The sequence below is a fragment of the Oryctolagus cuniculus genome, chromosome X (assembly GCF_051225735.1).
Source record: "Oryctolagus cuniculus isolate XC-2025 breed Fujian yellow rabbit chromosome X, ASM5122573v1, whole genome shotgun sequence".
Taxonomy (NCBI): Eukaryota; Metazoa; Chordata; class Mammalia; order Lagomorpha; family Leporidae; genus Oryctolagus; species Oryctolagus cuniculus.
Genome location: NC_142888.1, coordinates 90,002,526 through 90,027,378, shown reverse-complemented (window position 1 = coordinate 90,027,378; position 24,853 = coordinate 90,002,526). Strand labels below are relative to the sequence as shown.

Sequence of the window (24,853 nt, the reverse complement as noted above, 5' to 3'; positions counted from 1 at the left end):
GAGTTAGGAAAGGTGAACTTGTCAGTACTGGAACGCTTTGGTATTCGTCCGCTTTGTCAGGCCGGAGCTGATTTCCAGAGGAAACCCGCATTCATTTCCGCTCAGTGGGGAAAAAAAAAAAAAAGCTTTGCTGGGGGCAGCTCCCGAAGGAGAAAAACTAATACTGAGTCACTGATATTCTGCCGTGTCCCTGCTTCCGGCGCTGTTGCCGCTGTATACAGATTCCGCTGCTGCGCATTTAGAGGGGGCGGGACGCAGTCCTCTGACGTAGAGCGATTGGCGCTGGGCAAAGTTTGGTATCACTCCGCTTCCGCAAGCCGGATCCCCTTAAACACCCTTTAGCTCCTCCCGCTGCTGATTTCGGGAAGGGGGACGTGGCAGTAACCGGACTGCGGAGGAAAAGGTAGCTGTTAGTAATTGCGTGCGGGTTCCCGAGGAGTCCCTGGGAAAGAACAAGGAATACCAAAAAGTGACAGGGCAGCAATTTGCCAGTCCCGGCCCTTTAGCTGATAAAACAAGTATCTCCTCCTAAGTCTCAGGTGCAGATCCAACCCAAACAGTCGCCGCCATTGCTCGGGTCCTGGTATTCATCGAAACGTCTGTCTGTCCTGTGTGGCACGGCACCCTTGAGGCAAGGAAACAAGACTACGGCTCCTGATCCAAACAGAGCAGGTTAGTGAGAAGGCGGCCATCGCTTGGGAGTATGGACGTGGGTATTGGAATGAACGCAGGATATGTAACTAGGTGATGGGAGGCGGGCAGTGAGGGAGAGAGACTGGAATAAGATAAAATGATCTGCCTCTTGCTAGCTTGATTTCCAGACCATGTTTGGGAAGGGAAAGGGGTGTAATAGCGGCTTCTAGCTCTGAGGAAGAGTGTAAAAAGAGGTTGTAGATGTTTTGGTAACCAAGACCTTGGATTTTGAAAAGTGTGTCACGTCCTGATTAGTGGTCTGACCATTAATAGCTATGTTTCTTCCACTGTCTTTTCGTTGGGTCTTTGCGTGTGTATAGTGCATTTATATGTGTCGATGTGTTTGTAAGTTTGCTGTACTCCACGTTTCTGTAAAGATCTGTAGGGCACAGAAGACCCCAAGGGGAAGGGAGAAGGAAAAGCAAATTGGCCTGCTTTCAGTGGAGTAAGAATGTTTGAAGGTGGTTACAGCAAGAGCAGATATGGGTGTAGGGGAACCTCCAGGTCTCTTCTCTGCAAGGTTTACAAACATGTCCTGCCTTATTGGTATTACGTGGCAGAAAACGATAGGTCTTTAAGGGAGAGGAAGGAAACATAGGAACTTAGAGAAATTTGGAAATGCTTTTAATTGTTTTCCCAGTTTACATGATTTGTCTGGGAGCTTCATCTCTATTAACACCACTACTGTCTTGCAGGGATGTTAGAGTTGCTTCTGCCTGAGAATTGTCAGACTTTAGGAATGGAGGAGAGAAGATTGGAGATTTGGGCGGTGGGAAAGAAAGGAGGTAGAAAATGTTTGACAAATACCTGCATCCAGAAAACATGGTGCCCCAAGTGCTGGTCTCTACCAGGGACTCATTCTCCATTGTCTCCTGCATCTCCATTTATCTGTCTCTGTGTTTGTGACTCTATGTAGCTAGATCTGTCCCCAGATTTATGGGTCTGTCATTTGTTGTGAAGATTTGTAAATGGTAACCAATCCTGAAGCTGGAAAATAACAAACAAGAGAAAATTGCCCTGTATTAGTTAAGGTTGCTGTGAGGGTACAAGGGTATGTGTGACTGAGACTAGAGAATTTTTTAAAGATTTAGTTATGTATTTGAAAGAATTACACAGAGAGAGGAGAGGCAGAGAGAGAGAGGTCTTCCATCCGAAGGTTCACTCCCCAAATGGCTGCAATGACCAGAACTGCGCCGATCCAAAGCCAGGAGCCAGGAGCTTCTTCCAGGTCTCCCACATGGGTGCAGGGACCCAAGGACTTGGGCCATCCTCCACTGCTTTCCCAGGCCATAGCAGAGTGTTGGATCAAAAGAGGAGCAGCCAGGACTTGAACTGGCACCCATATAGGATTCCGGCACTTCAGGCCAGGGCGTTAACCCACTGTGCCACAGCACCAGCCCTGAGACTAGAGAATTTGAACTCTTCTATTTTGTAAGCTTACCAATAGCCCCTGTCTGCCTTCCCCTCTGCTGACTTAGTTGGACTCATGATAAACTTTGGTGGTTAAAGATCTGCTTTCCCCGCTGTCCACTTGCTTGCCCTGCTAATTCTAAACCAGGGAAATGCTAGGATAATCCCTGAAGAGGAAGATGATGGGCAGTTGTGGGGGGAAGTAGAGCAGCCTGAAACAGGGCAAGGGAAGAGGGGACGAGAGAAGGGAAAAACGAGATGGATTATATCTGGAAATGCAAGAATAGGAACCAGGCACCAAGGCCACTTTACCAGGAGATCAATTTCTATATCCTCCTGTTTGTTTATTTGCCTTTAGGTCTGCCTGTAGGTCTGCTGTAGGGCTTGTCACCACTGGAAACGAGGAAAGGAGGAGAAAATTACTCCAGATCAGTGCAGGTTGGTATAAGTGTGGGGAATTCTTGGGTAGATGTAAAGAATGGGATAATGGAGATCTGCTTGGCTCCAACAAGGTCCAAGAGCCAGTCTAGGGACTCCTGAGCCTCTCTTACTCACATCCAGCTTTCTTACCGTTCGTGTTCCTGTTTAGTGCCTAGAATGGAGACTGGTAGCATTTGAAGGTATTGAGAGTGGGTGAAATGAAGGAGAGAGTTTGCTGATTATGTATTTATGTACCTCTCCTGCGTAGCACTGAATTTCCTTACCTTTCCTGTGTCTGTACAGATCAGTGTGAGGAAAAAAATGGAAGAGACTCAAAGCCCCATTTCCTTCCTTCACTCTTAGGTCCAACTTCAGTGACAGATCTGGTGGCCTTGGAGTGGCTGAAGACCACCACCCTCCACAGGGCTGCGCCCAAGCACAGCCATCTTTCCCTACCTTGAGTGAGATTCCTCTGCATGCTGTCTGTATCATTGGTAGAGCCTTAGTTGGAGAGGGGGCTGAATGACTACTGGACTTCTAATGAAAACATCAACCTGGGACAGACCTTCAGTCAAGGCTAAGACAGGGGTGGGTGGTACATAACTTGGCCTTATCTTTAACTTGAACCATGATTGGCTCTGGGGATAGGACAAGGGCTAGAGGAGAGACTGAGGCTGGCCTGAAAGCTAGAGTCAGTGGCTCTGCCAGTACTAAAGTGAAAGCTGAGACCCAAGTGAAGGCAGTGGCTGAGGCAGCACCAAAAACAGAATCAGTAATCCAGGCCAAGACCGGAAATGGGTCAGTAGTCAGGACACAGACAGTGACCTACACTGAGCCTGTGGCTGTGGCCATGACGAGAGAAGTGAGCAAGATGGAGGATATGATCAAGACTGGAGTCATGACTAAGACTAAGGAAAAACCCCTTGCAGAACATGGTAGAGTGCCCCAAAGCAAGTCAAAGACCATGCCTGCGTTTAAGGTCAGTGCTATAACCAAGTCTGAAATCAAGGTTGTTGATGGCAGTGATAAACTTATCAGATCCTGTGCCAAGGCTGATGATAAGGCCAATATTGGGTCCAGGCCAGAGTCAAGTGTTGAGGCCAGCATCAAGTCCAGAGCTGAGGAAAAAGGCGATATCGGGATCAAGTCAGGTAATGAGGATGAAGAAAATGCCTGCTCCTGGTTCTGGGCCGGAGAAGAGCCTAGTGTAGGGTCCTGGTTCTGGCCTGAAGAAGAAACCCCTCCTCAAGTTTACAAGCCCCCACCTAAGATTGAAGAGACTCCTGAGCCCATACATCAACCACCGCTTACTATAAAACAAAAAGCAACAGCATGGTCAAGGGGCAGATATATTGTCCTAGTCCCAGTTGAGGGAGGGGAGAGATCCTCACCTCCAGAAGGGAACTGGACCCTGGTGGACACCCTGATTGAAACTCCTCTGGGGGTTCGGCCTCTCACCAAGATCCCACCTTATAATGGACCTTACTTCCAGACTTTAGCTGAGATCAAAAAACAGATCAGGCAAAGGGAGAAATATGGGCCAAATCCAAAGGCCTGTCGCTGCAAATCACGTACCTTTAGTTTAGAACCAAAAGAGTTTGATAAACTTGTTGCCCTCCTTAAGTTAACTGAAGATCCTTTCATTCATGAAATAGCTACAATGATAATGGGCATCAGTCCTGCTTATCCATTTACCCAGGATATAATTCATGATGTAGGTATTACTGTTATGATTGAAAAGTTGATCAATAATCCCAATGTTAAAGAACACCCTAGAGCCTTAAATACAGTGGATTACAGTTCTGAGTCCTCTGAAGAAACAAAAATTGGAGAGTTATACATACATCAACTTTGTAAGGACATAATTTTTTATCCCTTGAACTCCAATGTACAACTGGCTGGACTAAAATTATTAGCTCAACTGAGTATGAAATTTGAGGACCACCATGTAATTGCCAATTACATTCGAGATTTACTCAGCTTACTAAACAAGGGAAGTGTTAAAATCAAGTTTTATGTTTTAAAAGTATTTATGTGCTTGTCTAAAAATCAAGCCAATACAAGAGAGCTGATCAGTGGGGAAGTACTATCATCATTGGTTGCACTCTTTAACAAGAATGAGTCGAAGGCCAATATTCTTAATGTCATTGAAATTTTTGAGAATATAAATTTCCAGTTCAAAAAAAGGGTAAAACTATTTACCAAGGAAAAGTTCACTAAATCTGAACTTATTTCCATATTCCAGGAAGCAAAATGGTTTGGTCAGAAACTCCAAGACTTAGCAGAGCACAGTGATCTTGAGGTGAGAGATAAAGTTATACGATTAATACTCAAACTCTGAATAGCTGTATGTTCTCTCAAAGCTTTGACATTTTTATGATGTTGTTACAGTATGAAACCAATGCACATAATTATAAATTCAGTAATTAGGTTCTTTGTGTTGACTGAAGGAGGCCAGTTTACCTTGAGAACTTGTACATTTGTTGATTGTTATTGTATATAATAAAATGGGATATTTTTAGTATTTCTGCAACATGACCTGATAATGAACCTATTCATCATGAATAAGCTATACATCTGTTCCTTATATTGATATAAATATGTTCCTTTTGAGATTTCATTTATATATTGTTAATAAAGTTGCATGCCAAAACTGGTGAAAACATTGTCCTAGTTCTTCAGTTGAAATCTAGTGAGAAGGAAAAAGCACAAACAATATAAACATGGTGAAGACCACTGTCTGTGTCTGTTTTTCTGTAGGGGTGGGGCACGAACTAAATGAGGTCACGGTGTCAGATGTTTTAGTTTCAATATGTTCAAGGAGCAGAATTACCTTCTACACAATAAGACAGGTGGTACTGGCTGTAGATTCTGGATGATAGGGCTTCATTCTGTTAGGTCTTCAAGTGAGAAATGGAGCTTTATCTTGACAGCTCTGGGGAAGTGGGTAAGGACAGATTGAGGAGGAAGGGAGCACAGTTGCTTTCATTCCTGTGGGAGTTCCAAAACTTTCATATGGAATGTCTCATCAGCATGCCTGGAAGCTTTTTAACCTTGAAGAGGACCCCTGGTCCACAAGTCCCATTCAGCAAAGCCATGAACAACTGCAGAGAATGTGTTCTGAAGGGATCTGGCCCCACTGTGCCTTCAACAGCTCTCTCACCATCCAGGGATACCAGATTCAGTGCTTCATCTGAGTTTCCCTCCACCTGCAGTCTTAGGCCTTGGAAGAGGGTCTTTCTAGTGATAGTCTTATCTGTCCTGCCTTGGTGACTGTCGACTCTGATCCTTGTTTTTGTTTTCTGGCCAGTGTTTTGGACTTGGTGATTTGTACCTGTCCTTGGTGGTAGCTCCTTGTTTGTGCTGATCTTTTTTGGTTGGAGCTCAGCTCTATGTATAATACAGCTACAGGATACTAAAATTTCTTTTAGGAGTGTATAGTTAGGAAGAAATTAATTTCCCTAATCTCACTGTGCACAATTCATAGAGCTGAAGCTATGTTATCTATGCAATGTCAGTTTCTCCTGTTTATGTTTAACAAAAGCTAGATTCTGGACAGGGTTGTTAGCATAGAATGACAGAATATAGATTGTGATACAGAGCCACCTCTGCTTTCTCTACCCCCAAATCTCCTTTATTGTTTGTATCCTCTAATTTATTGTCCAGAATTGGGAAATAGAGGTATTAGGATCAGTGCACAAATGCTGGTCTTTCTGTTGACCTTTGTCTCTTTTAACTTTTTAATGTACTGGGGAAAGGCCTAAACTGAAAAATATCCACATGGTGTAATGCACCACTAGTTTTCACTGCTATCCATATTTTAATTTATGTTAAGGTCAGGGTGAACCTATTTTTAATACATTCAGAAATTAAAATGAAGGACAATCTACTACACGGGGCATTAAGGGGAAAAAAGCAGGGTAAGACTTTGGCAGTGTGAAGCTTCAATTTAGATTATTTTTGAAGTTCTTGATAACTTGTTTTTTAATCCACAGAACTTCCTTAGCCTGTAGTACCAGATGTGGGTACTGTTCTCAGTGTTGGAGATCTTCACAACACAATTGCACCAGACCCTTTGGAAATAGTCTGTGTTTCCAATGCCTTCTGGAGCACACACTTAAGCAGTTGATGGCTATGGAATTTTCCAACGTCAATTAAAGAGAAGGGTGAGTGTGGGGTGTATATTTGTGTCAAAGCAAGATGTTGATGGTCTCTCCTTGGGTGGGAATTATGGGAGAGAGAATCATCCCTCAAATTGTTCCTGAGCATCATCTATTAATGTATGTTTAGGCTGTTTTCATCTTTTGGCTGTTAAAAATAATGTTGCAATGAACACTGGAGTACAAGTATCTATCCAAGGCACTGGTTTAAATTATTTTGAACATATACCTAGGAAGTGGAATTGCTGGACCATGTTATATGTTGATATCAAGCTTTTATCCACTGTGGCTGGACCATTTTACATTCCCATCAACAATATATAGTGGTTTCAATGTATCCACATTGTTTCAAACTCTCCTTTTCCATTACTATTTAATAGCCATTCTGTAGGTGCTCGTTGTGGTTTTCATTTGCATTTCCCTAATGATAAATGATGCTGAACATCTTTTCACATGTTCTTTGGTCATTTGCATATCTTCTTTGGAATAGTATATATTTAAGTGCTTTGCCCATTTTTAAATTTTATTTTCAGCTTGAAAGGCAGAGAGAGATAAAGATCAGATTTTCCATCCACTGGATCACTCTCTAAATGCCTGCAACAGGCAGCCAGGGCTGGGCCAGGCCAGAGAGAGAACTCTCTCTGGGTTTCCCATGTAGGTGGCAGGGACCCAGACAGCTGAAGCATCATCTGCTGCCTCCCAAGATTCATTAGCTGGAAGCTGGATTGTAAGTGGAGTAGCCAGGATTCACACTGGCATTCTGAATGCAGGTGTCCCAAGTGGAATCTTGACCTACTTTGCCACAAACCCTGTCTCAGATTATTGGTTTATTTTTGTTGTTGCTGCTGCGTTGTACAAGTTCTTTATATACTCTGGATACAAGCCCTTTATATGATTTTCAGACATTTTCTCCTGTGCTGTAGGTTGGTTGTTCACCTTTGATGAAGTTTTTGGTACACAAAAGTTTTCAATTACAGTGAATTCCAATTTATCTATTTTTTCCTTTGGCTGCTGATATTTTGGTGACATTGCCAAACCCAAGGTCAAAAATATTTACTCCTGTGTTTTAAGAGTTTTATAATTTTTACTTATGCTTAGGTTTGTTGGAACATTTTGAGCTCATTCTTGTACATGGTGTAAATAAAGGGTTTGGTTTCATTCTTTTACATAAGAAAATCCAATTGAGTGGACTTGGCATCATTAAGAAAATCAGCAGCACTGACACTTTGGTTTTATTTCTGGTCTCAACTTTGTTCTATGTATCTGTAAGTTTGTTCTTATGCCAGTACTGCAGGGCATTCATTACTGTAGCTTTGTAGTAAGTTTTGAAATCAGGAAGTATTAATACTCCACATTTGCTCCTGTTTTCCTGATTCTGAATCTCTTTCTATTCTGTATGATGTTTTTTAAAGATTTATTTATTTATTTGAAAGGCAGAGTTATAGAGAGGCAGAGGCAGAGAAAGCGAGAGAGGTCTTCCATCTGCTGGTTCACTCCCCAAATGGCCGAAATGGCCAGAGCTGTCCTGATCTGAAGCCAGAAGTCAGGAGCTTCTTCTGGGTCTCCCGTGTGGGTGCAGGGGCCCAACCACTTGGGCCATCATCCACTGCTTTCCCAAGAGCATTAGCAGGGAGCTGGATCAGAAGTGGAGCAGCTGGGATTTGAACCGTAAGCCATATGGGATGCTGGTGCTGCAGGTGGAGCCTCAAACTTCTATGCCATAGCATAGGCCCCAAGGCCCAGTTTCTAATTGGATGGAATAGTGTGTCAAATTCTGGGATTTATTTTTAGGAAGCCTACTTGCCTAAAGGTCTGAGTCATATTCTATATCCAATTTGTCAGTAGCAAACATGGTATGTTTATTTCTCATCTGGTTTAGTACTTTTCAAAAATTGATTAATTATTTGAAAGGAAGAAAGACACAGAGGGAGAGAGGCAGAGGTCTTCTATCTACTGGTTCACTCCCCAGATACCCAGATACAGTTTGGGCTAGGCCAAAGCAAGAAGCCAGGAACTCAATCCAGGTTTCTCACATGAGCACAAAAGACCCAAGTACTGGAGCCATCACTGCTACCTCCCAGATTATGCATTATCAGAAAGCTAAAATCATCAGAGGAGCTGGAACTTGAGCCAAGACACTGCAATATGGTATGTGGTCATCCCAAATGCCATCTTTTATTTATTTTTTTTAATTTTATTTTTTAAAGATTTATTTATTTACTTGAAAGTCAGAGTTACGCAGAGAGAAAAGAGGCAGAGAGAGAGAGAGAGAGAGAGAGAGGTCTTCCATCCGATGGTTCATTCCCCAAATGGCCAGAGAGAGAGAGAGAGAGAGAGAGGTCTTCCATCCGCTGGTTCATTCCCCAAATGGCCACAACGGCCGGAGCTGTGCCGATCCGAAGCCAGAAGCCAGGAGGAGCCTCTTCCAGGTCTCCCATGCAGGTGCATGTTGGGCTATCTCCTCCTGCTTTTCCAGGCCATAATAGAGAGCTAGATTGGAAGTGGAGCAGCCGGGACTTGAACCAGTGCCCATATGGGATGCCAGCACTGCAGGCAGTGGCTTTACCCATTATGCCACAGCACCGGACCCCCAAGTTCCGTCTTAATCACTGCCAAGCACTCAACTCTGGTTTTCTCCTTCTATTCATTTTGTTCAGAATTTGGGTGAGCGAAGAAATTGATATTGATTTGGCCTCTGGAATTCTGACTTATGTAATGTCTTAATACGTTCTGGTTTCAAATGATTGAACATTACAAGCAAAGACCTTTTCAACTACAAACCCTAACCCAATTACTGCTTTAGACTTAACAAATAAATATTGTCAGCTTATGCATTTTCTAGGCATTACTTACATGGCACAATATCCAAGTGTTCTGAGGATTTCTGAAAATGTTGAATATTATCATAGTGTTGGCCGGCGCTGTGGCTCAATAGGCTAATCCTCCGCCTGCAGCGCCGGCACACCAGGTTCTAGTCCCGGTCGGGGCGCCGGTTTCTGTACCGGTTGCTCCTCTTCCAGGCCAGCTCTCTGCTGTGGCCTGGGAGTGCAGTGGAGGATGGCCCAGGTCCTTGGGCCCTGCACCCCATGGGAGACCAGGAGAAGCACCTGGCTCCTGGCTTCGGATCAGCGTGATACACTGGCCGCAGCGTGCCAGCCGCAGCGGCCTTTGGGGGGTGAACCAACGGAAAAGGAAGACCTTTCTCTCTCGCTCTCTCTCTCTCACTGTCCACTCTGCCTGTCAAAAAAAGGAATATTATCATAGTGTATATATTATTCTACAGCTTTATTAAAATACATATTTATTTGAAGGGAAAAGTGACACACACAGAGACGGGGTGGGGGAAGAAAGAGAGAGGAGACAGAGAGAGAGAGAGAGAGAGAGAGAGAGAGAGAGATCATTCATTCTCTGGTTCACTTGTCAAATGGCTACAATGGCTGAGCCTGGTTTGTCCCAAGGTGGTGGCAGTGGCCCAGGATTTGCAGATTCACTCCCCAAATGGATGCAATGGCCGGGGCTGGGCCTCTCCAAAGCCAGGAGCCAGGAACTCCTCTGGGTCTCCCACATGAGTGGCAGGGGCCCAAGTACTCAGGCCATCTTCCATTGCTTTCCCAGGAGCATTAGTAGGAAGCTGGATTAGAAGTGGAGCATCCAGGACTCAAACTGGTGCTCATGTGGGATGCTAGTGTCACAAGCGGCAGCTTCACCATCTGTGCCACAACAGTGGCCCCTCCTTCAGCACCTCTGAGAGCAAAACTATCAGGCTTATTTGATTTGACCTTAAAAATAACCATAAATGATCCATCAAGAAAGTGCTAAAACAATTCACAGAACAGGAAAAAATATTGGCAAATGCATAGATGCATACATATATGATACAGATATAGTATTCAGAATGAAAGGAAGGAAGAAGGAAGGGGAAGAGGGAGAGAGGAAGGAAGGACACATCATTACCTTCTTATAATTGTAAAATAAGGAGCTGGCTCTGTGGCTTAGCTGGAAAAGCCATTGCCTTCAGCGCAAGCATCCCATATGGGTGCCAGTTCAAGTCCCAGGTGCTCCACTTCTGATCCAGCTCCCTGCTAATGTTGCTAGGAAAGCAGTAGAAATGACTCAAGTCCTTGGGCCCCTGTATCACAGCACCATTTTTTGAAAAGACTATCATTCCCCCATTAAATGGCCTTGATACTGTTGCGAAAATCGTCTGAACACATATTCAAGGATTTATTTCTGGGCTTTTGTTTTTTAATGATGTGTTTGTTTGAAAGGCAGAGATAGAAGGAGAGAGATAGGTCTTCTTTCTGCTGGTTCACTCTCTAAATGGCCACCACAGCTGGGGCTGGCAGGCTGAAGCCAGGAGCCAGGAACTTCTAGTCTCCCATATGGGGACCAAGGATTTAGGCCATCTTCCACTGCTTTCCCAGGTGCATTAGCAGGGAGCTGGCTAGTAAGTGGAAGAGCCAGGACTGAAACTGGTGCCCATATGGAATGCCAGCACTGCAGGTGGAGGCTTAACCTTCTATGCCACAGTGCCGACCCCTATTTCTGGGCTCTTTTATTTCATGGGCTTAATACTTGTATGCCTGTCTTTATGCCCGGTGTCATACTGTTTAGTTTATTATAGTCACATAGAAAGCTTTGAAATCAGGAAATATGAATTCTCCAGTTTTATTCTTCTTTTCCCAGATTGGTGTATTTGGAATCAGCTGGTATTCCACATGAATTTTAGAAAGGATAAGCTTTTCTGTTTCTGGGAAGAACATCATTGGGCTTATGAAGAATTCAATAAGTCAATAGCAAGAAAGCAAGCAACCTGATTTTTTTTTAAAAAGCAGATTTTCTCATTTATGTATTTGACAGGCAGAGTGACATAGAGATCTTTGATCTGCTTGTTCACTCTGCAAATGACTGCAGTAGCCAGGGCTGGGTCAGGCAAAAGCCAGGGGCCAAGGACTCCAACCCGGTCTCCTACATGGGTTGCAGAGGACCAAGTACTTGACGCACATAAGCAGGGAACTGAATTGGAAGCCGACCAACGGGGACAGGAATTGGTGCTCCAATGTGCAATGCCAGCATTGAAAGCAAACAGTTTATTATGGAGCCTCTTTTCATAGCTCTGCAGACAAAATTCCAGCTGAGGTTTGTACTTGAAATAACATTGTATAGGCTTCCATTGACTGGGATGAGAAATACAATTTTAAATGCATTCTATTATTAACCCAAGAAAGGAATTAAGACATTTTTTGACATTATTTAGTCATGAGTATTAGGACGAGAGTTACTGAATTCTGTACTTAGGATAACAATCTAGCTTTAAAAATGTCATAGGTACATTAGACATCAATGTTTAGTTCATTTGTTTTTGTTAATTATATCACATCCACTTTTCAATGTGTAGTACACAACTTTTACATCTATACAAATTTTAATTTGTTGAAAAAAAAAAAAAAGCAAACAGTTTAACCCACTGTGCCACAGCACAACTCTGGCCCCCCAAATAACCTGATTTTTAAAATTGGGAAAAGGAGGAGCAGGTTTTTGGCACATCATTTAAGATATTGCTTATGATTTGTGCATCCAAATTGGAGTGCCTGTATTCAAGTCCTGGCTCTGTTTCCAATTCGAGCTTTCTATTAATGTGTACCCTGGGAGTCCACAAATGATGGCTCAAGTACTTAGGTCCATGTCACCAACAGGGGAGACCCAAACTAAGTTCCAGATTTCTCTACCTGTGACTTGGCTCTGCCTCAGCTGTTGTGGGCATTTGGGGAGTGCTCTCCTCCCCTCTCCTCTCCCCTCCCCTCCCCTCCCCTCCTCTCCCCTCCCCTCCCCTCCCCTCCCCTCCCCTCCTCTGCGCTCCTCTCCCCTCCCCTCCTCTCCTCTCCTCCTCTCCCCTCCCCTCCTCTCCTCCCCTCCCCTCTCCCCTCCCCTCTCCTCCCCTCCCCTCCTCTCCTCTCCCCTCCCCTCCCCTCCCCTCCTCTGCGCTCCTCTCCCCTCCCCTCCTCTCCTCTCCTCCTCTCCCCTCCCCTCCTCTCCTCCCCTCCCCTCTCCCCTCCCCTCTCCTCCCCTCCCCTCCTCTCCTCTCCCCTCCCCTCCCCTACCTTCTCCTCTCCCCTCCCCTCCTCTCCTCTCCTCTCCCCTCCCCTCCCTTCTTCTCTCCCCTCCCCTCCCCTCCCCTCCCTTATCCTCCCCTCCCCTCCCTTATCCTCTCCTCCCCTCCCCTCTCCCCTCCCCTCTCCTCTCCTCTCCTCTGCTGAGGCTGTGGGTGGAAGGAAGTAGGAGAGCTACTGATCAAACTTTACAGAATTTCAGTTAGATAGGAGAAGTAATTTCAAGAGATCAGTTGTAAATCATTGTGACTATAGTTAATAACAGTATATCATATACTTGAAAATGCTTATACTGTGAATTTTAAGTGTTCTTACCACAAAAATGATAAGTATCTGAAGTAATCCATATGTTAATTAGCTTACCTTAACAATTTACAAAGTCTATGTATTTTTAAACATAGACACGTGGTACTTGATAAACATCTATATTTTTTTTTACCATTTATGGGATGCTGGCATTGCAGGTGGCAGCTTAACCTGCTGTGCCACAAGATAGTCCCTCTCCTTTTCTGTTCTTTAGAATAATTTCAGAAGAATTAGTGCTAATTCTTCTTCTTCTTCTTTTTTTTTTTTTTGACAGGCAGAGTGGACAGTGAGAGAGAGAGACAGAGAGAAAGGTCTTCCTTTGCCGTTGGTTCACCCTCCAATGGCCACCGTGGCCGGCGCGCTGCGGCCAGCGCACTGCGCTGATCCGAAGGCAGGAGCCAGGTGCTTCTCCTGGTCTCCCATGGGGTGCAGGGCCCAAGTACTTGGGCCATCCTCCACTGCACTCCTTGGTGACAGCAGAGAGCTGGCCTGGAAGAGGGGCAACCGGACAGAATCCGGCGCCCCGACTGGGACTGGAATGCGGTGTGCCGGCGCCACATGGCGGAGGATTAGCCTAGTGAGCCGCGGCACTGGCGCTAATTCTTTTTTAAATGTTTCTAAGAATTCAGCAGTGAAACCATCTGGTCCTGGGCTTTTCTCTGATGGGAGACTTTTTTTTTATTACTGATTCATTTAGCTACTTATTATTGATCTGTTTAGGTAATTCCATTTCTTCATGATTCAGTCTTAATAAGGTGTATGTGTCTAAGAATTTGTCCATTTCTTCTAGTTTATATCAAATTTATTGTCATAATTACTCATAGAAAGCTGTAACAGTTCTTTGTATTTCTGTGGTGTCAGTTATAATGTCTCCCTTTGCATGTCTGATTTTATGTATTTGTCTCTTTTTTTCTTAGTCTGGCCAAGGATTTGTTAATTATCTTCAAAGAACTGCGTTATTATTTTAAAAAATAATTTTCACTCTCTAGTGGACTTATTTGTGCTCTTAGTTTTATTTTGTCTATTTCTACTAATTTTGAGTTGCATTTGTTATTATTTTTCTGGTTTCTTGGATTGCAACAAAAAGTTGATTATTTGAGGTAGTTTGGACTTTTTAACCTAGAAATTGATTTATATGACCTTCCCTCTTAGTATTGCTTTTGCTCTGTCCTATAGGTTTTGGTATGTTGTGTTTCCATTTTCATTTACTTCAAAAAATTCATTTTCTCTTAAGCTTCTATTTTAATCCATTTGCTCTTCAAGAGTGTGGTTTAGCTTACATGTAGTTTCTGAAGTTTTTATTCATTTCTAGTTTTGTTGCATTGTGATCAGAAAAGAATACTTTATGTGGTTTCTAATTTTGAAAATTTGTTGAGAATCGGTATGTAACCTGCCCCATAATCTCACCTGGTGTATGATCTATGAGCTATTAAGAAGAATGTATGTTCTACAACTGTTAGATGAAAGGGTCCCTAAATGTCTGTTAGTTCCAGTCAATCTAGGGTGCAATTTAACTCTACTGTTTCTTTTTTGATTTTTCTGTTCATTTCTGTAAGGAGTTTTTTTTAAAGATTCATATATTTATTTGAAAGTCAGAGTTACACAGAGAGAGAAGGGGGCGGGGAGAGGGAGAGAGGGAGGGAGAGTTCACTCCCCAGATGACTGCAAAGGCCAGAGCTGAGCTGATCTGAAGCCAGGAGCCAGGAGCTTCTTCCTGATCTCCCATGTGGGTGCAGGGGCCCAAGCACTTGGGCCATCCACCACTGCTTTCCCAGGCCACAGCAGAGAGCTGGATCTGAAGTGGAGCAGCTGGGACTCGAACCTCAAACCAGCACTCATATGGGATGCTGGTACTGCAGGCAGCGGCTTTACCCGCTGCACCACAGCGCTGGCCCGAAAGGAGGTGTTTAAACTCCCTGACTATGTTGGATTAAAGTCAATATCTCCATTTATGTCTATTAATATTTGCTGTGGATAAAATATATGATTTTTAACTCATATAAGTGTGGCTACTGCTTCTTCATTTTGATTTTTGTTTTTATTTGTTTATTTATTCCATCCTTTTACTTTCTTTTTTTTTAAAGATTTATTTATTTATTTGAAAGTCAGTTACACAGAGAAGGAGAGGCGGGGCGGGGGTGGGGGAGTTCTTCCATCTGCTGGCTCACTCCCCAGTTGCCCACAATGACTGGAGCTGCGCTGATCCGAAGCCAGGAGCCAGGAGCTTCTTCCTGGTCTCCCATGTGGGTGCAGGGGCCCAAGGACTTGGTCCATCTTCTACTGCTTTCCCAGGCCATAACAGAGAGCTGGATCAGAAGTAGAGCAGCTAGGACTTAAACTGATTCCCATATGGGATGCCGGCACTACAGGCAGCAGCTTTAGCTGCTATGCCACTGTGCCAGCCCCTGTATGTCTTTTTTTTTTTTAAGATTTATTTTATTTATTTGAAAGACAGTTACAGAGAGAGAGAGAGAGAGAGAGAGAGAGAGAGAAAGAGAGGTCTTCTATCTGCTGGTTCACTCCCCAAATGGCTGCAAAGGTGGAGCTGAACCAATCCGAAGCCAGGAGCCAGCAGCTTCCTCCAGGTCTTCCAAGTCTCCCGTGTGGGTTCAAGGGCCCAAGGACATGGGCCAGCCTCTACTGCTTTCCCAGGCCCATTAGCAAGGAGCTAGATCAGAAGTGGAGCAGCCAGATTCCAACTGGGGCGAATGTGGGAGGCGGGTGCTACATACAGCCCAGGCTTTAAAACCACTGTGCCACAGTGCTGCCCCCTCTGTGTCTTTTAATTGGAGATACATTCCACTGACATTTAAGATAATTATTGATAGATAAGATCTTACTCCTGCCATTTTGATGCTTATTTTCAAATGTTATTGTAGTTCTTTTGTTTCTTCTTCCTCTCAAAATTTTCCTGTGGTTTAGTTGTTTTCTGTTGATACTTATTTATTTTTTTGAAGTCTCTTATATGGATTTTTTTTCTTTGTAGTTACCATGAGGCTTACCAAAAACTACTTTGGTCATAACATGCTATTTTGAAATTATACCAACTTAATATTGATTAATAAAGTTTGGAAAGGGAACAAAAAGCAAAAGGGATAAGAATTCCAAAAAACATTCTAAACTTGCACTCCATTCTTCCCCATATTTTAAAATTTTGATGTCCTTTTTTACATCTTTTTGTATTCCCTCTTAGTCTTTTAGCATCATTGTTATTATCTTAATTGTTTTGTTTTTTTCTTCAAGCTGAGGATATAAATGGTTTAAGTACTTTTTGACAGTAGGAGTGCATTCTGAATTTGTTTGTATGGTGGATACTCTGAACAGCGAGCTTCTTGCCTTCTGATATTTTTACTTACTTGTTAGTGTCTCCTTCTTTCAGATTAAAGAACTACCTGTAACATTTCTTGCAAGACAGGTCTGGTGGTAATGAATTTTCCCAGCTCTTGTTTGTCTTGGTATGTCTTTCTCTTTTCCTCATATCTGAAGGATAACTTTGCTGGCTACAATCTGTTTGAATGGCATTTCCTGCCCCCTCCATACCTTGAAAGTATTATCCCAGTCCATCCTGTTATGCGAGTATTCAGCTGAGAAGTATGCAGTCAAGCAAGCTGTGACCTCTTTATCTGTTATTTTTTTCTCATTTGCTGCTTCGAGGATGTTCTCTTCATCTTTAAGCTTGGAAATCTTGATTAAAATAGGTTGTAAGTAGACTTGGTTGTGTTGAATCTGACTGGTGATCTTTGATTTTCCTGTACATGGATAGTTGTATCTTTCTCTAGGTTTAGGAAGTTTTCTGTTACTATCTCATCAACATGCTTTGGCATTCTCAAATCCCTCTTCAATAACTAGGATATTTGCTTTTTTATACTGTCCTGAAACTTTCTATAAACTTTCTTCATTCCTCTTACTCTTTTTATTTTTTTTCCCTCCAGATGTGTGCGTTCAAGTAGCCCTTTGAACTGCATGACTCTTTCTTTTTGATCTGTTCTGCTATTGTTGCCTGTTGTTACGGTTTTAATTTTAGTGTACTATTTGAGTAATTTCTGTTTGACTTATTTTAATTACTTCTATGTCTCTGTCACATCTGTTAGAGTATTAAATATTTCTTGAAGTTCATTGAGTTTCCTTTCTTCTTTAAATGATTTTATTCATTTATTTGACAGGCAGAGTTACAGAGAGAGGGCAGACAGAAAGAAAGATCTTCCATCTGTTGGTTCACTCCCCAACTGGCTGCAATGGCCGGGGGCTGTGTCAGGCAGGAGCCAGGAGCCAGGAGCTTCTTCTGGGTCTCCCACGTGGGTGCAGGGGCCCAAACACTTGGGCCGTCTTCCGCTGCTTTCCCAGGTGTGTTAGCAGAGAGCTGGATTAGGAGTGGAGTAGCCGGAACTGGAATTGGCACTCATGTGGGATGTCGGGTGTCACAGGTGGCAGCTTAACCTGCTACACCGCAACACTGGCCCCTGAGTTTCCTTTACACAGCTATTTTTAAAATATTTATTCAAATGTTTGAAACTTTCAGTTTTTAGATGGTTGTGGTTGTTTCCTAGCACTTTATTTTCTTCATTAGGTAAGTTCATGATTCCCTGGAAGTTCTTGACACTTGCTGGTGTACAACATTGCACATTTAGGGATTAGTTACAGTAATTTGGGTTTGTTTGTGGCTGTCCTTCCAGAAATTTGAAGCACTATGTTTATTTTACTGACTTTCTGTATACTTCTACTATGTCAGCACTAGATGGCACCCAAGTCATGGTTTGCCTCAGGTCTATTTGTGTTTTCAGTGCTTTCACTCCCGAAATGCTGCATAAACTCAGGATTTGTCCCAAATCCACAGTTGATATGTTATTCAGAAGGTACTGGGGAAATGCCTAAAAAATGTTTTCCATCCCTACAAACATCTTTCTGGTGTTGAGGTAGGCCCAGACACCTAGTCTTGCGCCTACCAATGCCATAATGCTAGATCACAACCAAGGCCTACAGCCAACCAAGACCAGAGCAGCCTGGAGCATGACTGAAGCCCTCTGTGCTATGATATCTGGCTGCTGCTGAAGTGGCCTAACTCCCTGGTACCACACCTGCCCTCTACTGGTGATGCTGGTTCAGAATAAGACTAATCAACTGAGGTCATGGAACTCCACTTGGCTCAAAGCAGGTCCAGAGGCCCCATCTTCACACATCAGCCTTGGATAGACACCATCAAGATTTTATTGTATTCTACCAGCCAGGCATTGAGTCTCAAGACAGACCTATGATTCCCTGATATCCGCCCAAGGTTGGTGGAGGGGTGATAGAGGTGGACTCTCATTTGCCCAGACACTAGATAAGTTACCCCTAGGTCTCACAGTCATCAGACCCTCTTTAATCTTGGGGGTATACACCAGGCCCACATGAACACACGAGGATGGCAGTGTTACACTCTGAATATAATATGTCCCACCAGGGTGCAAGTCTCCACCTGAGGCCGGGGCAACTCTAGAGATTCTATCTACAGATACTGGCTTAGGATGGGGGCCATTAGGATCTGCCAAATGCTGGACTTTTCCAGTCCAGTCCTGAGTCCCAAGATACAGTCCTATGGATCCTTCCTTTCTGCCCAAGGATAGAAAAGGAGTGATAAAGCCCCCTGGCTACCCAGACTGGAGCAAGACTAGGTCATACCAGGGTCATAGTCACTAGGCCCTACAAAGTCTTAGCTTGTTTGTCAGGCTCACTTGAAGCTGATGGTAGAACACGTATAAATGAGTGCATCCCACCAGAAGGCAGTTCTCTGCCTTATGCTGATGCAAGTCTAGATGCTCTGCCTGCAATCACTGGCCTGAGGGTGAAAGTCTTTGGGCTTTGTGATGACCTGGTGTCACGGCAGCAGGGTACCTCTTAGCTTCAAGCAAGGTCCTAAGTGCTCCTTCTTTTTCACTATTCTTCAGCAGCAAGAGTCTTGCTTGGCTTTTTGCTGTATGTTGGAGAAGGAGTGGCAGAGGTCATTCCCTGGCTGCCTATCTATGTAGTGTTCAAATACTCAGTTTGCAGATGTGGTCCTGGTGGCAGGGGCTGTAGTGCCTGTCCTACTCTCAATTTTACTATCATGGGTCTGGCATTGGGACTCAAATCTAGAACTGGACTTAATTCCTTCGCCCTCCACCAGCTCGGGTAGAAGACATCTCCAAATTGCAGAGACAGGAGAGGGACAATGTAGGCAATTCTCTCCTCACTGCTTTCTTCAGAGCATGTTTTCTCAGTATTTTACTAAAAAAGGCACTCACTGTGGTCTCTTGTCTGGCTATAATGGCTCTTGCAAAAGTGACTTGGTGAATATCTGTGGAAATTGGTGTCTCTGGGAAGATTATTTCTGGAGCATCTCTACTCTCCCTCATCTTAATTAAATTAGCAGCATGATCATTAAATTTAGGGAGGAGTATACAGGTGTCTCTGAAGCCATTCAAATTAAAAAAAGAAAACACTGGGTGAGCAACTGTAATTTTAAACACTAAAAATATTATCTCCAACAAAATAGTTCATCTAAACATTTTAAAAAATATTTATTTATTTATTTGAAAGACATACAGAAAGTGAAGCAGAGAGAGAGAGAGAGAGAGAGAGAGAGAGAGAGAATCTTCTACCCTTCTACCCGCTGGCTCACTTCCCAGATGGTTGGAGCAACCAGGGGTGTGCCATGCTGAGGCAAGGGCCATGAACTCCATCTGGATCACTTACATGGGTGGCAGGGCCCCAAGTACTTGACCTATCATCCACTGCCTTCTGAGGCACATTAGCAGTAAACTGTATCAAAAACAAAGCAGCTGGGATTGGAGCCAGCACTCTGATATGGGATGTCATCATTGCAGGTAGTAGTTTTAACCCACTGTGCCACAACACTGGTGCTTGTTAGCCTGCTTGGTCAATGATAGATACTTATAAGATTCCCAGATTGTATTCTTTTTTATTTTTTTCTAACTCATGTTTTTATTTGTTTGAGAGGGAGGGAGACAGAGCTCTCATCCACTGACTCACTCTACCAAATGCTCTCAAGGGTCAGGGCCACAGCTGAGAGCCAGGAACTCAATCCAGGTATCCCACATGAGTGGAGGGACCCAATTACTTGAGCTATCATTGCTGCCTCCCATGGTACACATTAGCAGGAAGCTGGAGTCGGGAACTAGGTATGAAACCAGGTAACTCCAGTGTGGAATTTGGGCATCTTAACCATTAGGCAAAATGCCCATCGCCCTTCTTTCCAGATTAAACTATAGTGTAAGTTAGTATGATTTATAAAACAAATGAAAAGATATTCCCATCTTCCAGAGGCCTTTATATATTACCAAATGGAACAGTCTATTATGTGCCAGGTACTGCTCCTAAATTCTAGGAATATAGCATAGAATAAAAACATCCTCATGGAGCTTACATTTAGGAATAGAAGGAAACCTAATAAATTTAAAAATATTAATATGTAATATTAAGTAGTGATAAATTATGACAGTAAAATAAAGCAGGGAATGAGGGTAGAGAGTTTTGGAGGGGCCGGTGTTATGGCGCTGTTGGTTAAGCCGCTGCCTATAATGCTGGAAATCCCTGTTGAGCACCAGTTCAAGTCCCAGCTGCTACACTTCCCATCCAGCTCACTGCTAATGTGCCTGGGAAGGCAACAGAAGATGGCCCAAGTCCTTGGGCCCCTGCACCCATGTGGGAGACCCTGATGGAGTTCCTGGCTTCTGGCTTCTATCTGTCCCATCCCTGGCCATTGAGGCCATTTAGGGAATAAACCAGCATATGGAAGATCCCTCTGTCTCTACTTCTTGCTCTGTAACCATACTTTTCAAATAAGTCTATTTTTAATAAAGAGTAAAGGTTTAGGAAGAAGCAATAATATTTTAGATGTCATAGAGAAGTTCTCCTTGGACAAATATATGAATGAAATAGGGGAGCTAACCATGAAACTCTCTGCCAGAGAAGCATTCTAGGTTTTGGGAACAATGAGTGCAGAGGTCCTTGAGTAGGAATGTGCTTGGCTTGTTCACAGCAAGAAGCCCATTGTGGCATAAATGGAGGAAACAATGGAGGTGGTATAGATGGAGCCCCTTGTGGTATAAATGGAGGAAGGAGAAAGTGAGCAGAGATAGTTTTTTAGAGTGGTAGCTAGGGACCAGATCACGTGAAAATAGGCCATGAAAAAGTTTGATTATATTTGAAAGTCTTAATGAAAACTCAGTAGAGAGTTCTGACAAGGGGGTCAGTGTTATCAGACTTATGCTTTTAAGGAGTGATTCTGGCTGTGTAGAGAATGGACTCTTGGAAAACAGGAGTACAAACAGGCTGAATAATGGCAACTACAGTGGTCCAGGTAGCTAATGATAGTGATTTGGAATAAGGTGTTAGCTGTGGAAATAGTAGTAGTGTATGGCTTTAGTTTATATTTTGGAGGTAGAGCCAATGGATATGTGGATAGATTGAATATGTAAGAGATAGAGGAATCAATGATTACCATGATTCAGGGCCACTCAGTGAATAAAGATGTCATTTATTGAAATGGGTAAAGACTGAGAAGAACAATTTTTGTAGGGAAGATCAGAAGTTTGGGTCAGGATATCTTGCATTTGAAATGTCTTTTAGACATTAATATGGAGATTGAAGATTGGTTAGATATATGAGTCTGGGATTTTTGAGAGAGATTAGACTAGGACAAATTTGGGATTCATCAAGGTTTAAATGGTATTGAAAGTTAAGAGATTGAATAAGATTACTAAGAGATAAGGATGTGATTCATAAGGGAAGAAGTCCAGATATTGAGCCCTGGGATATTTCAGTGTTGAAATTCAGGTGGTGAGAATGAATCAACAAAAATAAAAACAAATTTTTACAAATATTTGTTTGTTTTGAAATTCAGAGCTACTGAGAGATAGGGAGAGACACAGAGAGATCCTCAATCTGCTGGTTCACTCCCCAGATGGTTGCAATGGCCAGGAGTGGACCAGGCTGAAGCCATGAGTCAGGAACTTCATCCTGGTATCCCACATGCATGGCAGAGGCCAAAACACTTGAGTCATCCTCTGCTGCTTTTCCCAGGCCACTAGTAGGGAACTGGATCAGAAGTGAAACAGCTGAGACAGGAACCATGCCTGGTGGTGGCATTACCTACTACTACACAATGCCAGTCCTGGAAACAAAATTTTAAAAAGCCAACAAGTTAGGAATAGCCAGTAAAATAAGAGAAAATCTAGAATATAGTCATCTTGGAAACTAAGTCAAGAAAATGTTTCAAAGAGGAAGGAGTAATTAACCCTGTCCAATATTAGTGACAATGATAGTGACTAAATATCCTTAATTTCCCAAGAAAGTACTAGTTTATGCCTGTTGTACAGGAGCAGTTGTTAACACATTTTTTTTTACTTTCAGTAGTGTCTTAATTTGGGTGATAAATTATATGGTTGCAATGATGATAAGTCAAGATGAGAATTGATAATTGATTATTGAATTTGGTAACATGTGAATTATTGTCAGTCTTGACAAAAGCAGTTTTCAGTAGAGCAATGAAATTTCATTGGATGTTGGTGATGAAATATTGCAGTGATTTCAAAAAAAGAGAGGAAAAATTGGGTAGTAGCTATGGAATGATATAAAGAATTTTGGTTTCAAGACAGGAAATAGTATAGTATGTTGAAATGCTGATGAGAATATTCCAAAAAAGAAGAAAATGTTTTAATTTTGTTTTTTTAGGATTTATTTATTTATTGGAAAGTCAGAATTACAGAGAGAGAGGGAGAGGTAGAGAGACAGAGGGATCTTCCATTCACTGGTTCTCTCCCCAGGTGGCCACAACAGCCAGTGGTGGGCCAGGCTGAAGCCAGGAGCCAAGAACTTCTTCTGAGTCTCCCGTGAGGATAGCAGGGGCCCAAGCACTTGGACCATTTTCTGCTGCTTTTCCCAGGCCATTAGCAGGGACCTGAATCGGAAGTGGAGCAGCTGTGACAGTAACCATTGCTTATATTGGATCATAAGCAGCGACCTTACCTGCTATGCCACAATGCCAGCCCCTATTATTATTTTTTTAAGATTTACTTATTTATTTGAAAGGCAGAGTTAGAGAAAGGCAGAGGGCGAGGGCGAAAGAGAGAGAGAGAGAGAGAGAGAGAGAGAGAGAGAGAGAGAGTTACCCATCTGCTGGTCTACTCCTCAAATGTCTGCAATGACTGGAGCTGGGCTGATCTGAAGCTGGAAGTCAGGAACTTCCTCAGAATTCCCGGTGTGGGGGCAGGTGCCTTCCCAGGCCATAGCAGAGAGCCAAATTGGAAGTGGAGCAGCTGGGGCTCAAACCAGTGCCCATATGGCCACTGCACTGGCCCCAACAGTTCATTTTTAAGAATAGTTTTAGGTTCACAGCAAAGTGATCCAACAGAGATATGTATAACCTCCTGCCTTCAAGCATAGCCTCCCCAGTTATCAGCATCTCCTGTAACAGTAGTTTGTTTGCTACAATTGATGAATATATATTGATTATCATTACTACCCAAACTCTACTGTTAATACTAGGGTTAAGTTTTGGTGTTGTATGTTTTATGGATGTGGATAAATACTTAATGACATGTATACACCATTAGAGTATCAAACAGAGTAGCTTCACAACACTGAAAATCCTCTGTGTTGTGCCTATAATCCCTTCCTTCCACTTAGCCTGTAGCAACCACTGATCTTTTTACTGTCTTCATAGTTGTACCATTTCCAGATGTCATATAGTTGGAATCACATAGTATGTGGTCTTTTCAGACTGCCTAGTTTATAATATGCATTTAAATTTCCTCTATGTCTTCCCATGGCTTGATACTCATTTATTTTTAGTGCTGAATAATAGTCCATTGTCTGCATGCACCACAATTTAAAAATATTTATTTATTTGTTTTCTTTTCATTTGAAAGGCAGAGAGACAGAGACAGAAAGACACAGAGAACTCTTCCATCTGCTAGTTTGTTCCTTAAATGCATGTAACAGCTAGAGCTGGACCAGGATGACGCCAGGATCCTTGTACACAATCTCGATCTCTCATGAGGATGGCAGGAACCTAAGTTCTTGAGCTATCACCTGCTGCCTCCCAGGAGGTGCGGATTATTTGGAAGCTAGAATTGGAAGGAGAACTGGGACTTGAACCCAGATATTTCAGTTTGGGATGCAGGCATCCCAAATGATGTCTTTTTAAAAATTTTTATTTCAATTTTTAATTAGTTTTTTTTTACAGATTCAGTGTGCTTTGTAGATAAAATTCTAAGAATATAATGATATTTCTTTCCTCCTTTCTTCCCTCAAGTGATGTATTTTTAAAGATTTATTTATTGAAAGACAGAGTTACAGAGAGAGGTAGAGACAGAGCGAGAGGTCTTCCATCTGCTGGTTTACTCCCCAGATGGCTGCAACGGCCGGAGCTGCGGCAAATCCGAAGCCAGGAGCCAGGAGCTTCTTCCGGGTCTTCCACGTGGGTACTTCTATTGCTATCCCAGGCCACAGCAGAGAGCTGGATCAGAAGAGGAGCAGCCAGGCCTAGAACTGGTGCCCATATGGGATGCCAGCGCTTCAGGCCAGGGTGTTAATCCGCTGCACCACAGTGCCAGCCCCAAGTGATGTCTTAATGACTGTTCCAAATGCCTGCCCCACCACAATTTGTCTGTTTACCTACTGTAAAACATCTTGGTTGGCTGGTGCTGTGGCTCACTAGGCTAATCCCCCACCTCCGGTGCTGGCACCCCGGGTTCTAGTCCTGGTTGGGGCACC

At 43.2% G+C, this 24,853-nt stretch overlaps 3 protein-coding genes across 7 annotated transcripts in view; all 3 read left to right on the top strand.

The window, feature by feature from the left end:
* The first annotated feature begins 171 nt into the window (after positions 1-171).
* On the top strand, positions 172-5,186 carry ARMCX5 (armadillo repeat containing X-linked 5). 4 transcript variants are annotated; one of them, XR_016228150.1, is made up of 5 exons: positions 268-403; positions 534-672; positions 2,462-2,541; positions 2,887-3,111; positions 4,769-5,186. XR_016228150.1 is itself a non-coding variant. In XM_089324506.1 (4 exons), exon 4 carries the CDS (start codon positions 3,152-3,154, stop codon positions 4,862-4,864), a length of 1,713 nt encoding a protein of 570 aa, XP_089180632.1. In that variant the 5' UTR covers positions 268-403; positions 534-672; positions 2,462-2,541; positions 2,887-3,151; the 3' UTR covers positions 4,865-5,186. The 4 variants fall into 4 exon arrangements, 3 of the variants coding, with proteins under 3 accessions (XP_089180631.1, XP_089180632.1, XP_017205138.1); XM_089324506.1 differs by having other exon boundaries at positions 2,887-5,186; XM_089324505.1 differs by having other exon boundaries at positions 172-672; positions 2,887-5,186.
* Positions 5,187-6,550: 1,364 nt separating this feature from the next.
* GPRASP3 (G protein-coupled receptor associated sorting protein family member 3) overlaps positions 6,551-24,853 on the top strand; it is a 107,109-nt gene continuing 88,806 nt past the window's right edge. For both annotated transcript variants that reach the window (XM_089324515.1, XM_089324508.1), the window contains exon 1: positions 6,551-6,689. The gene's annotated coding sequence lies outside the window, so the exon portion shown is untranslated. The remainder of the gene's footprint in view (positions 6,690-24,853) is intronic.
* GPRASP1 (G protein-coupled receptor associated sorting protein 1) overlaps positions 6,551-24,853 on the top strand; it is a 32,448-nt gene continuing 14,145 nt past the window's right edge. The window contains exon 1 of the mRNA XM_089324504.1: positions 6,551-6,689. The gene's annotated coding sequence lies outside the window, so the exon portion shown is untranslated. The remainder of the gene's footprint in view (positions 6,690-24,853) is intronic.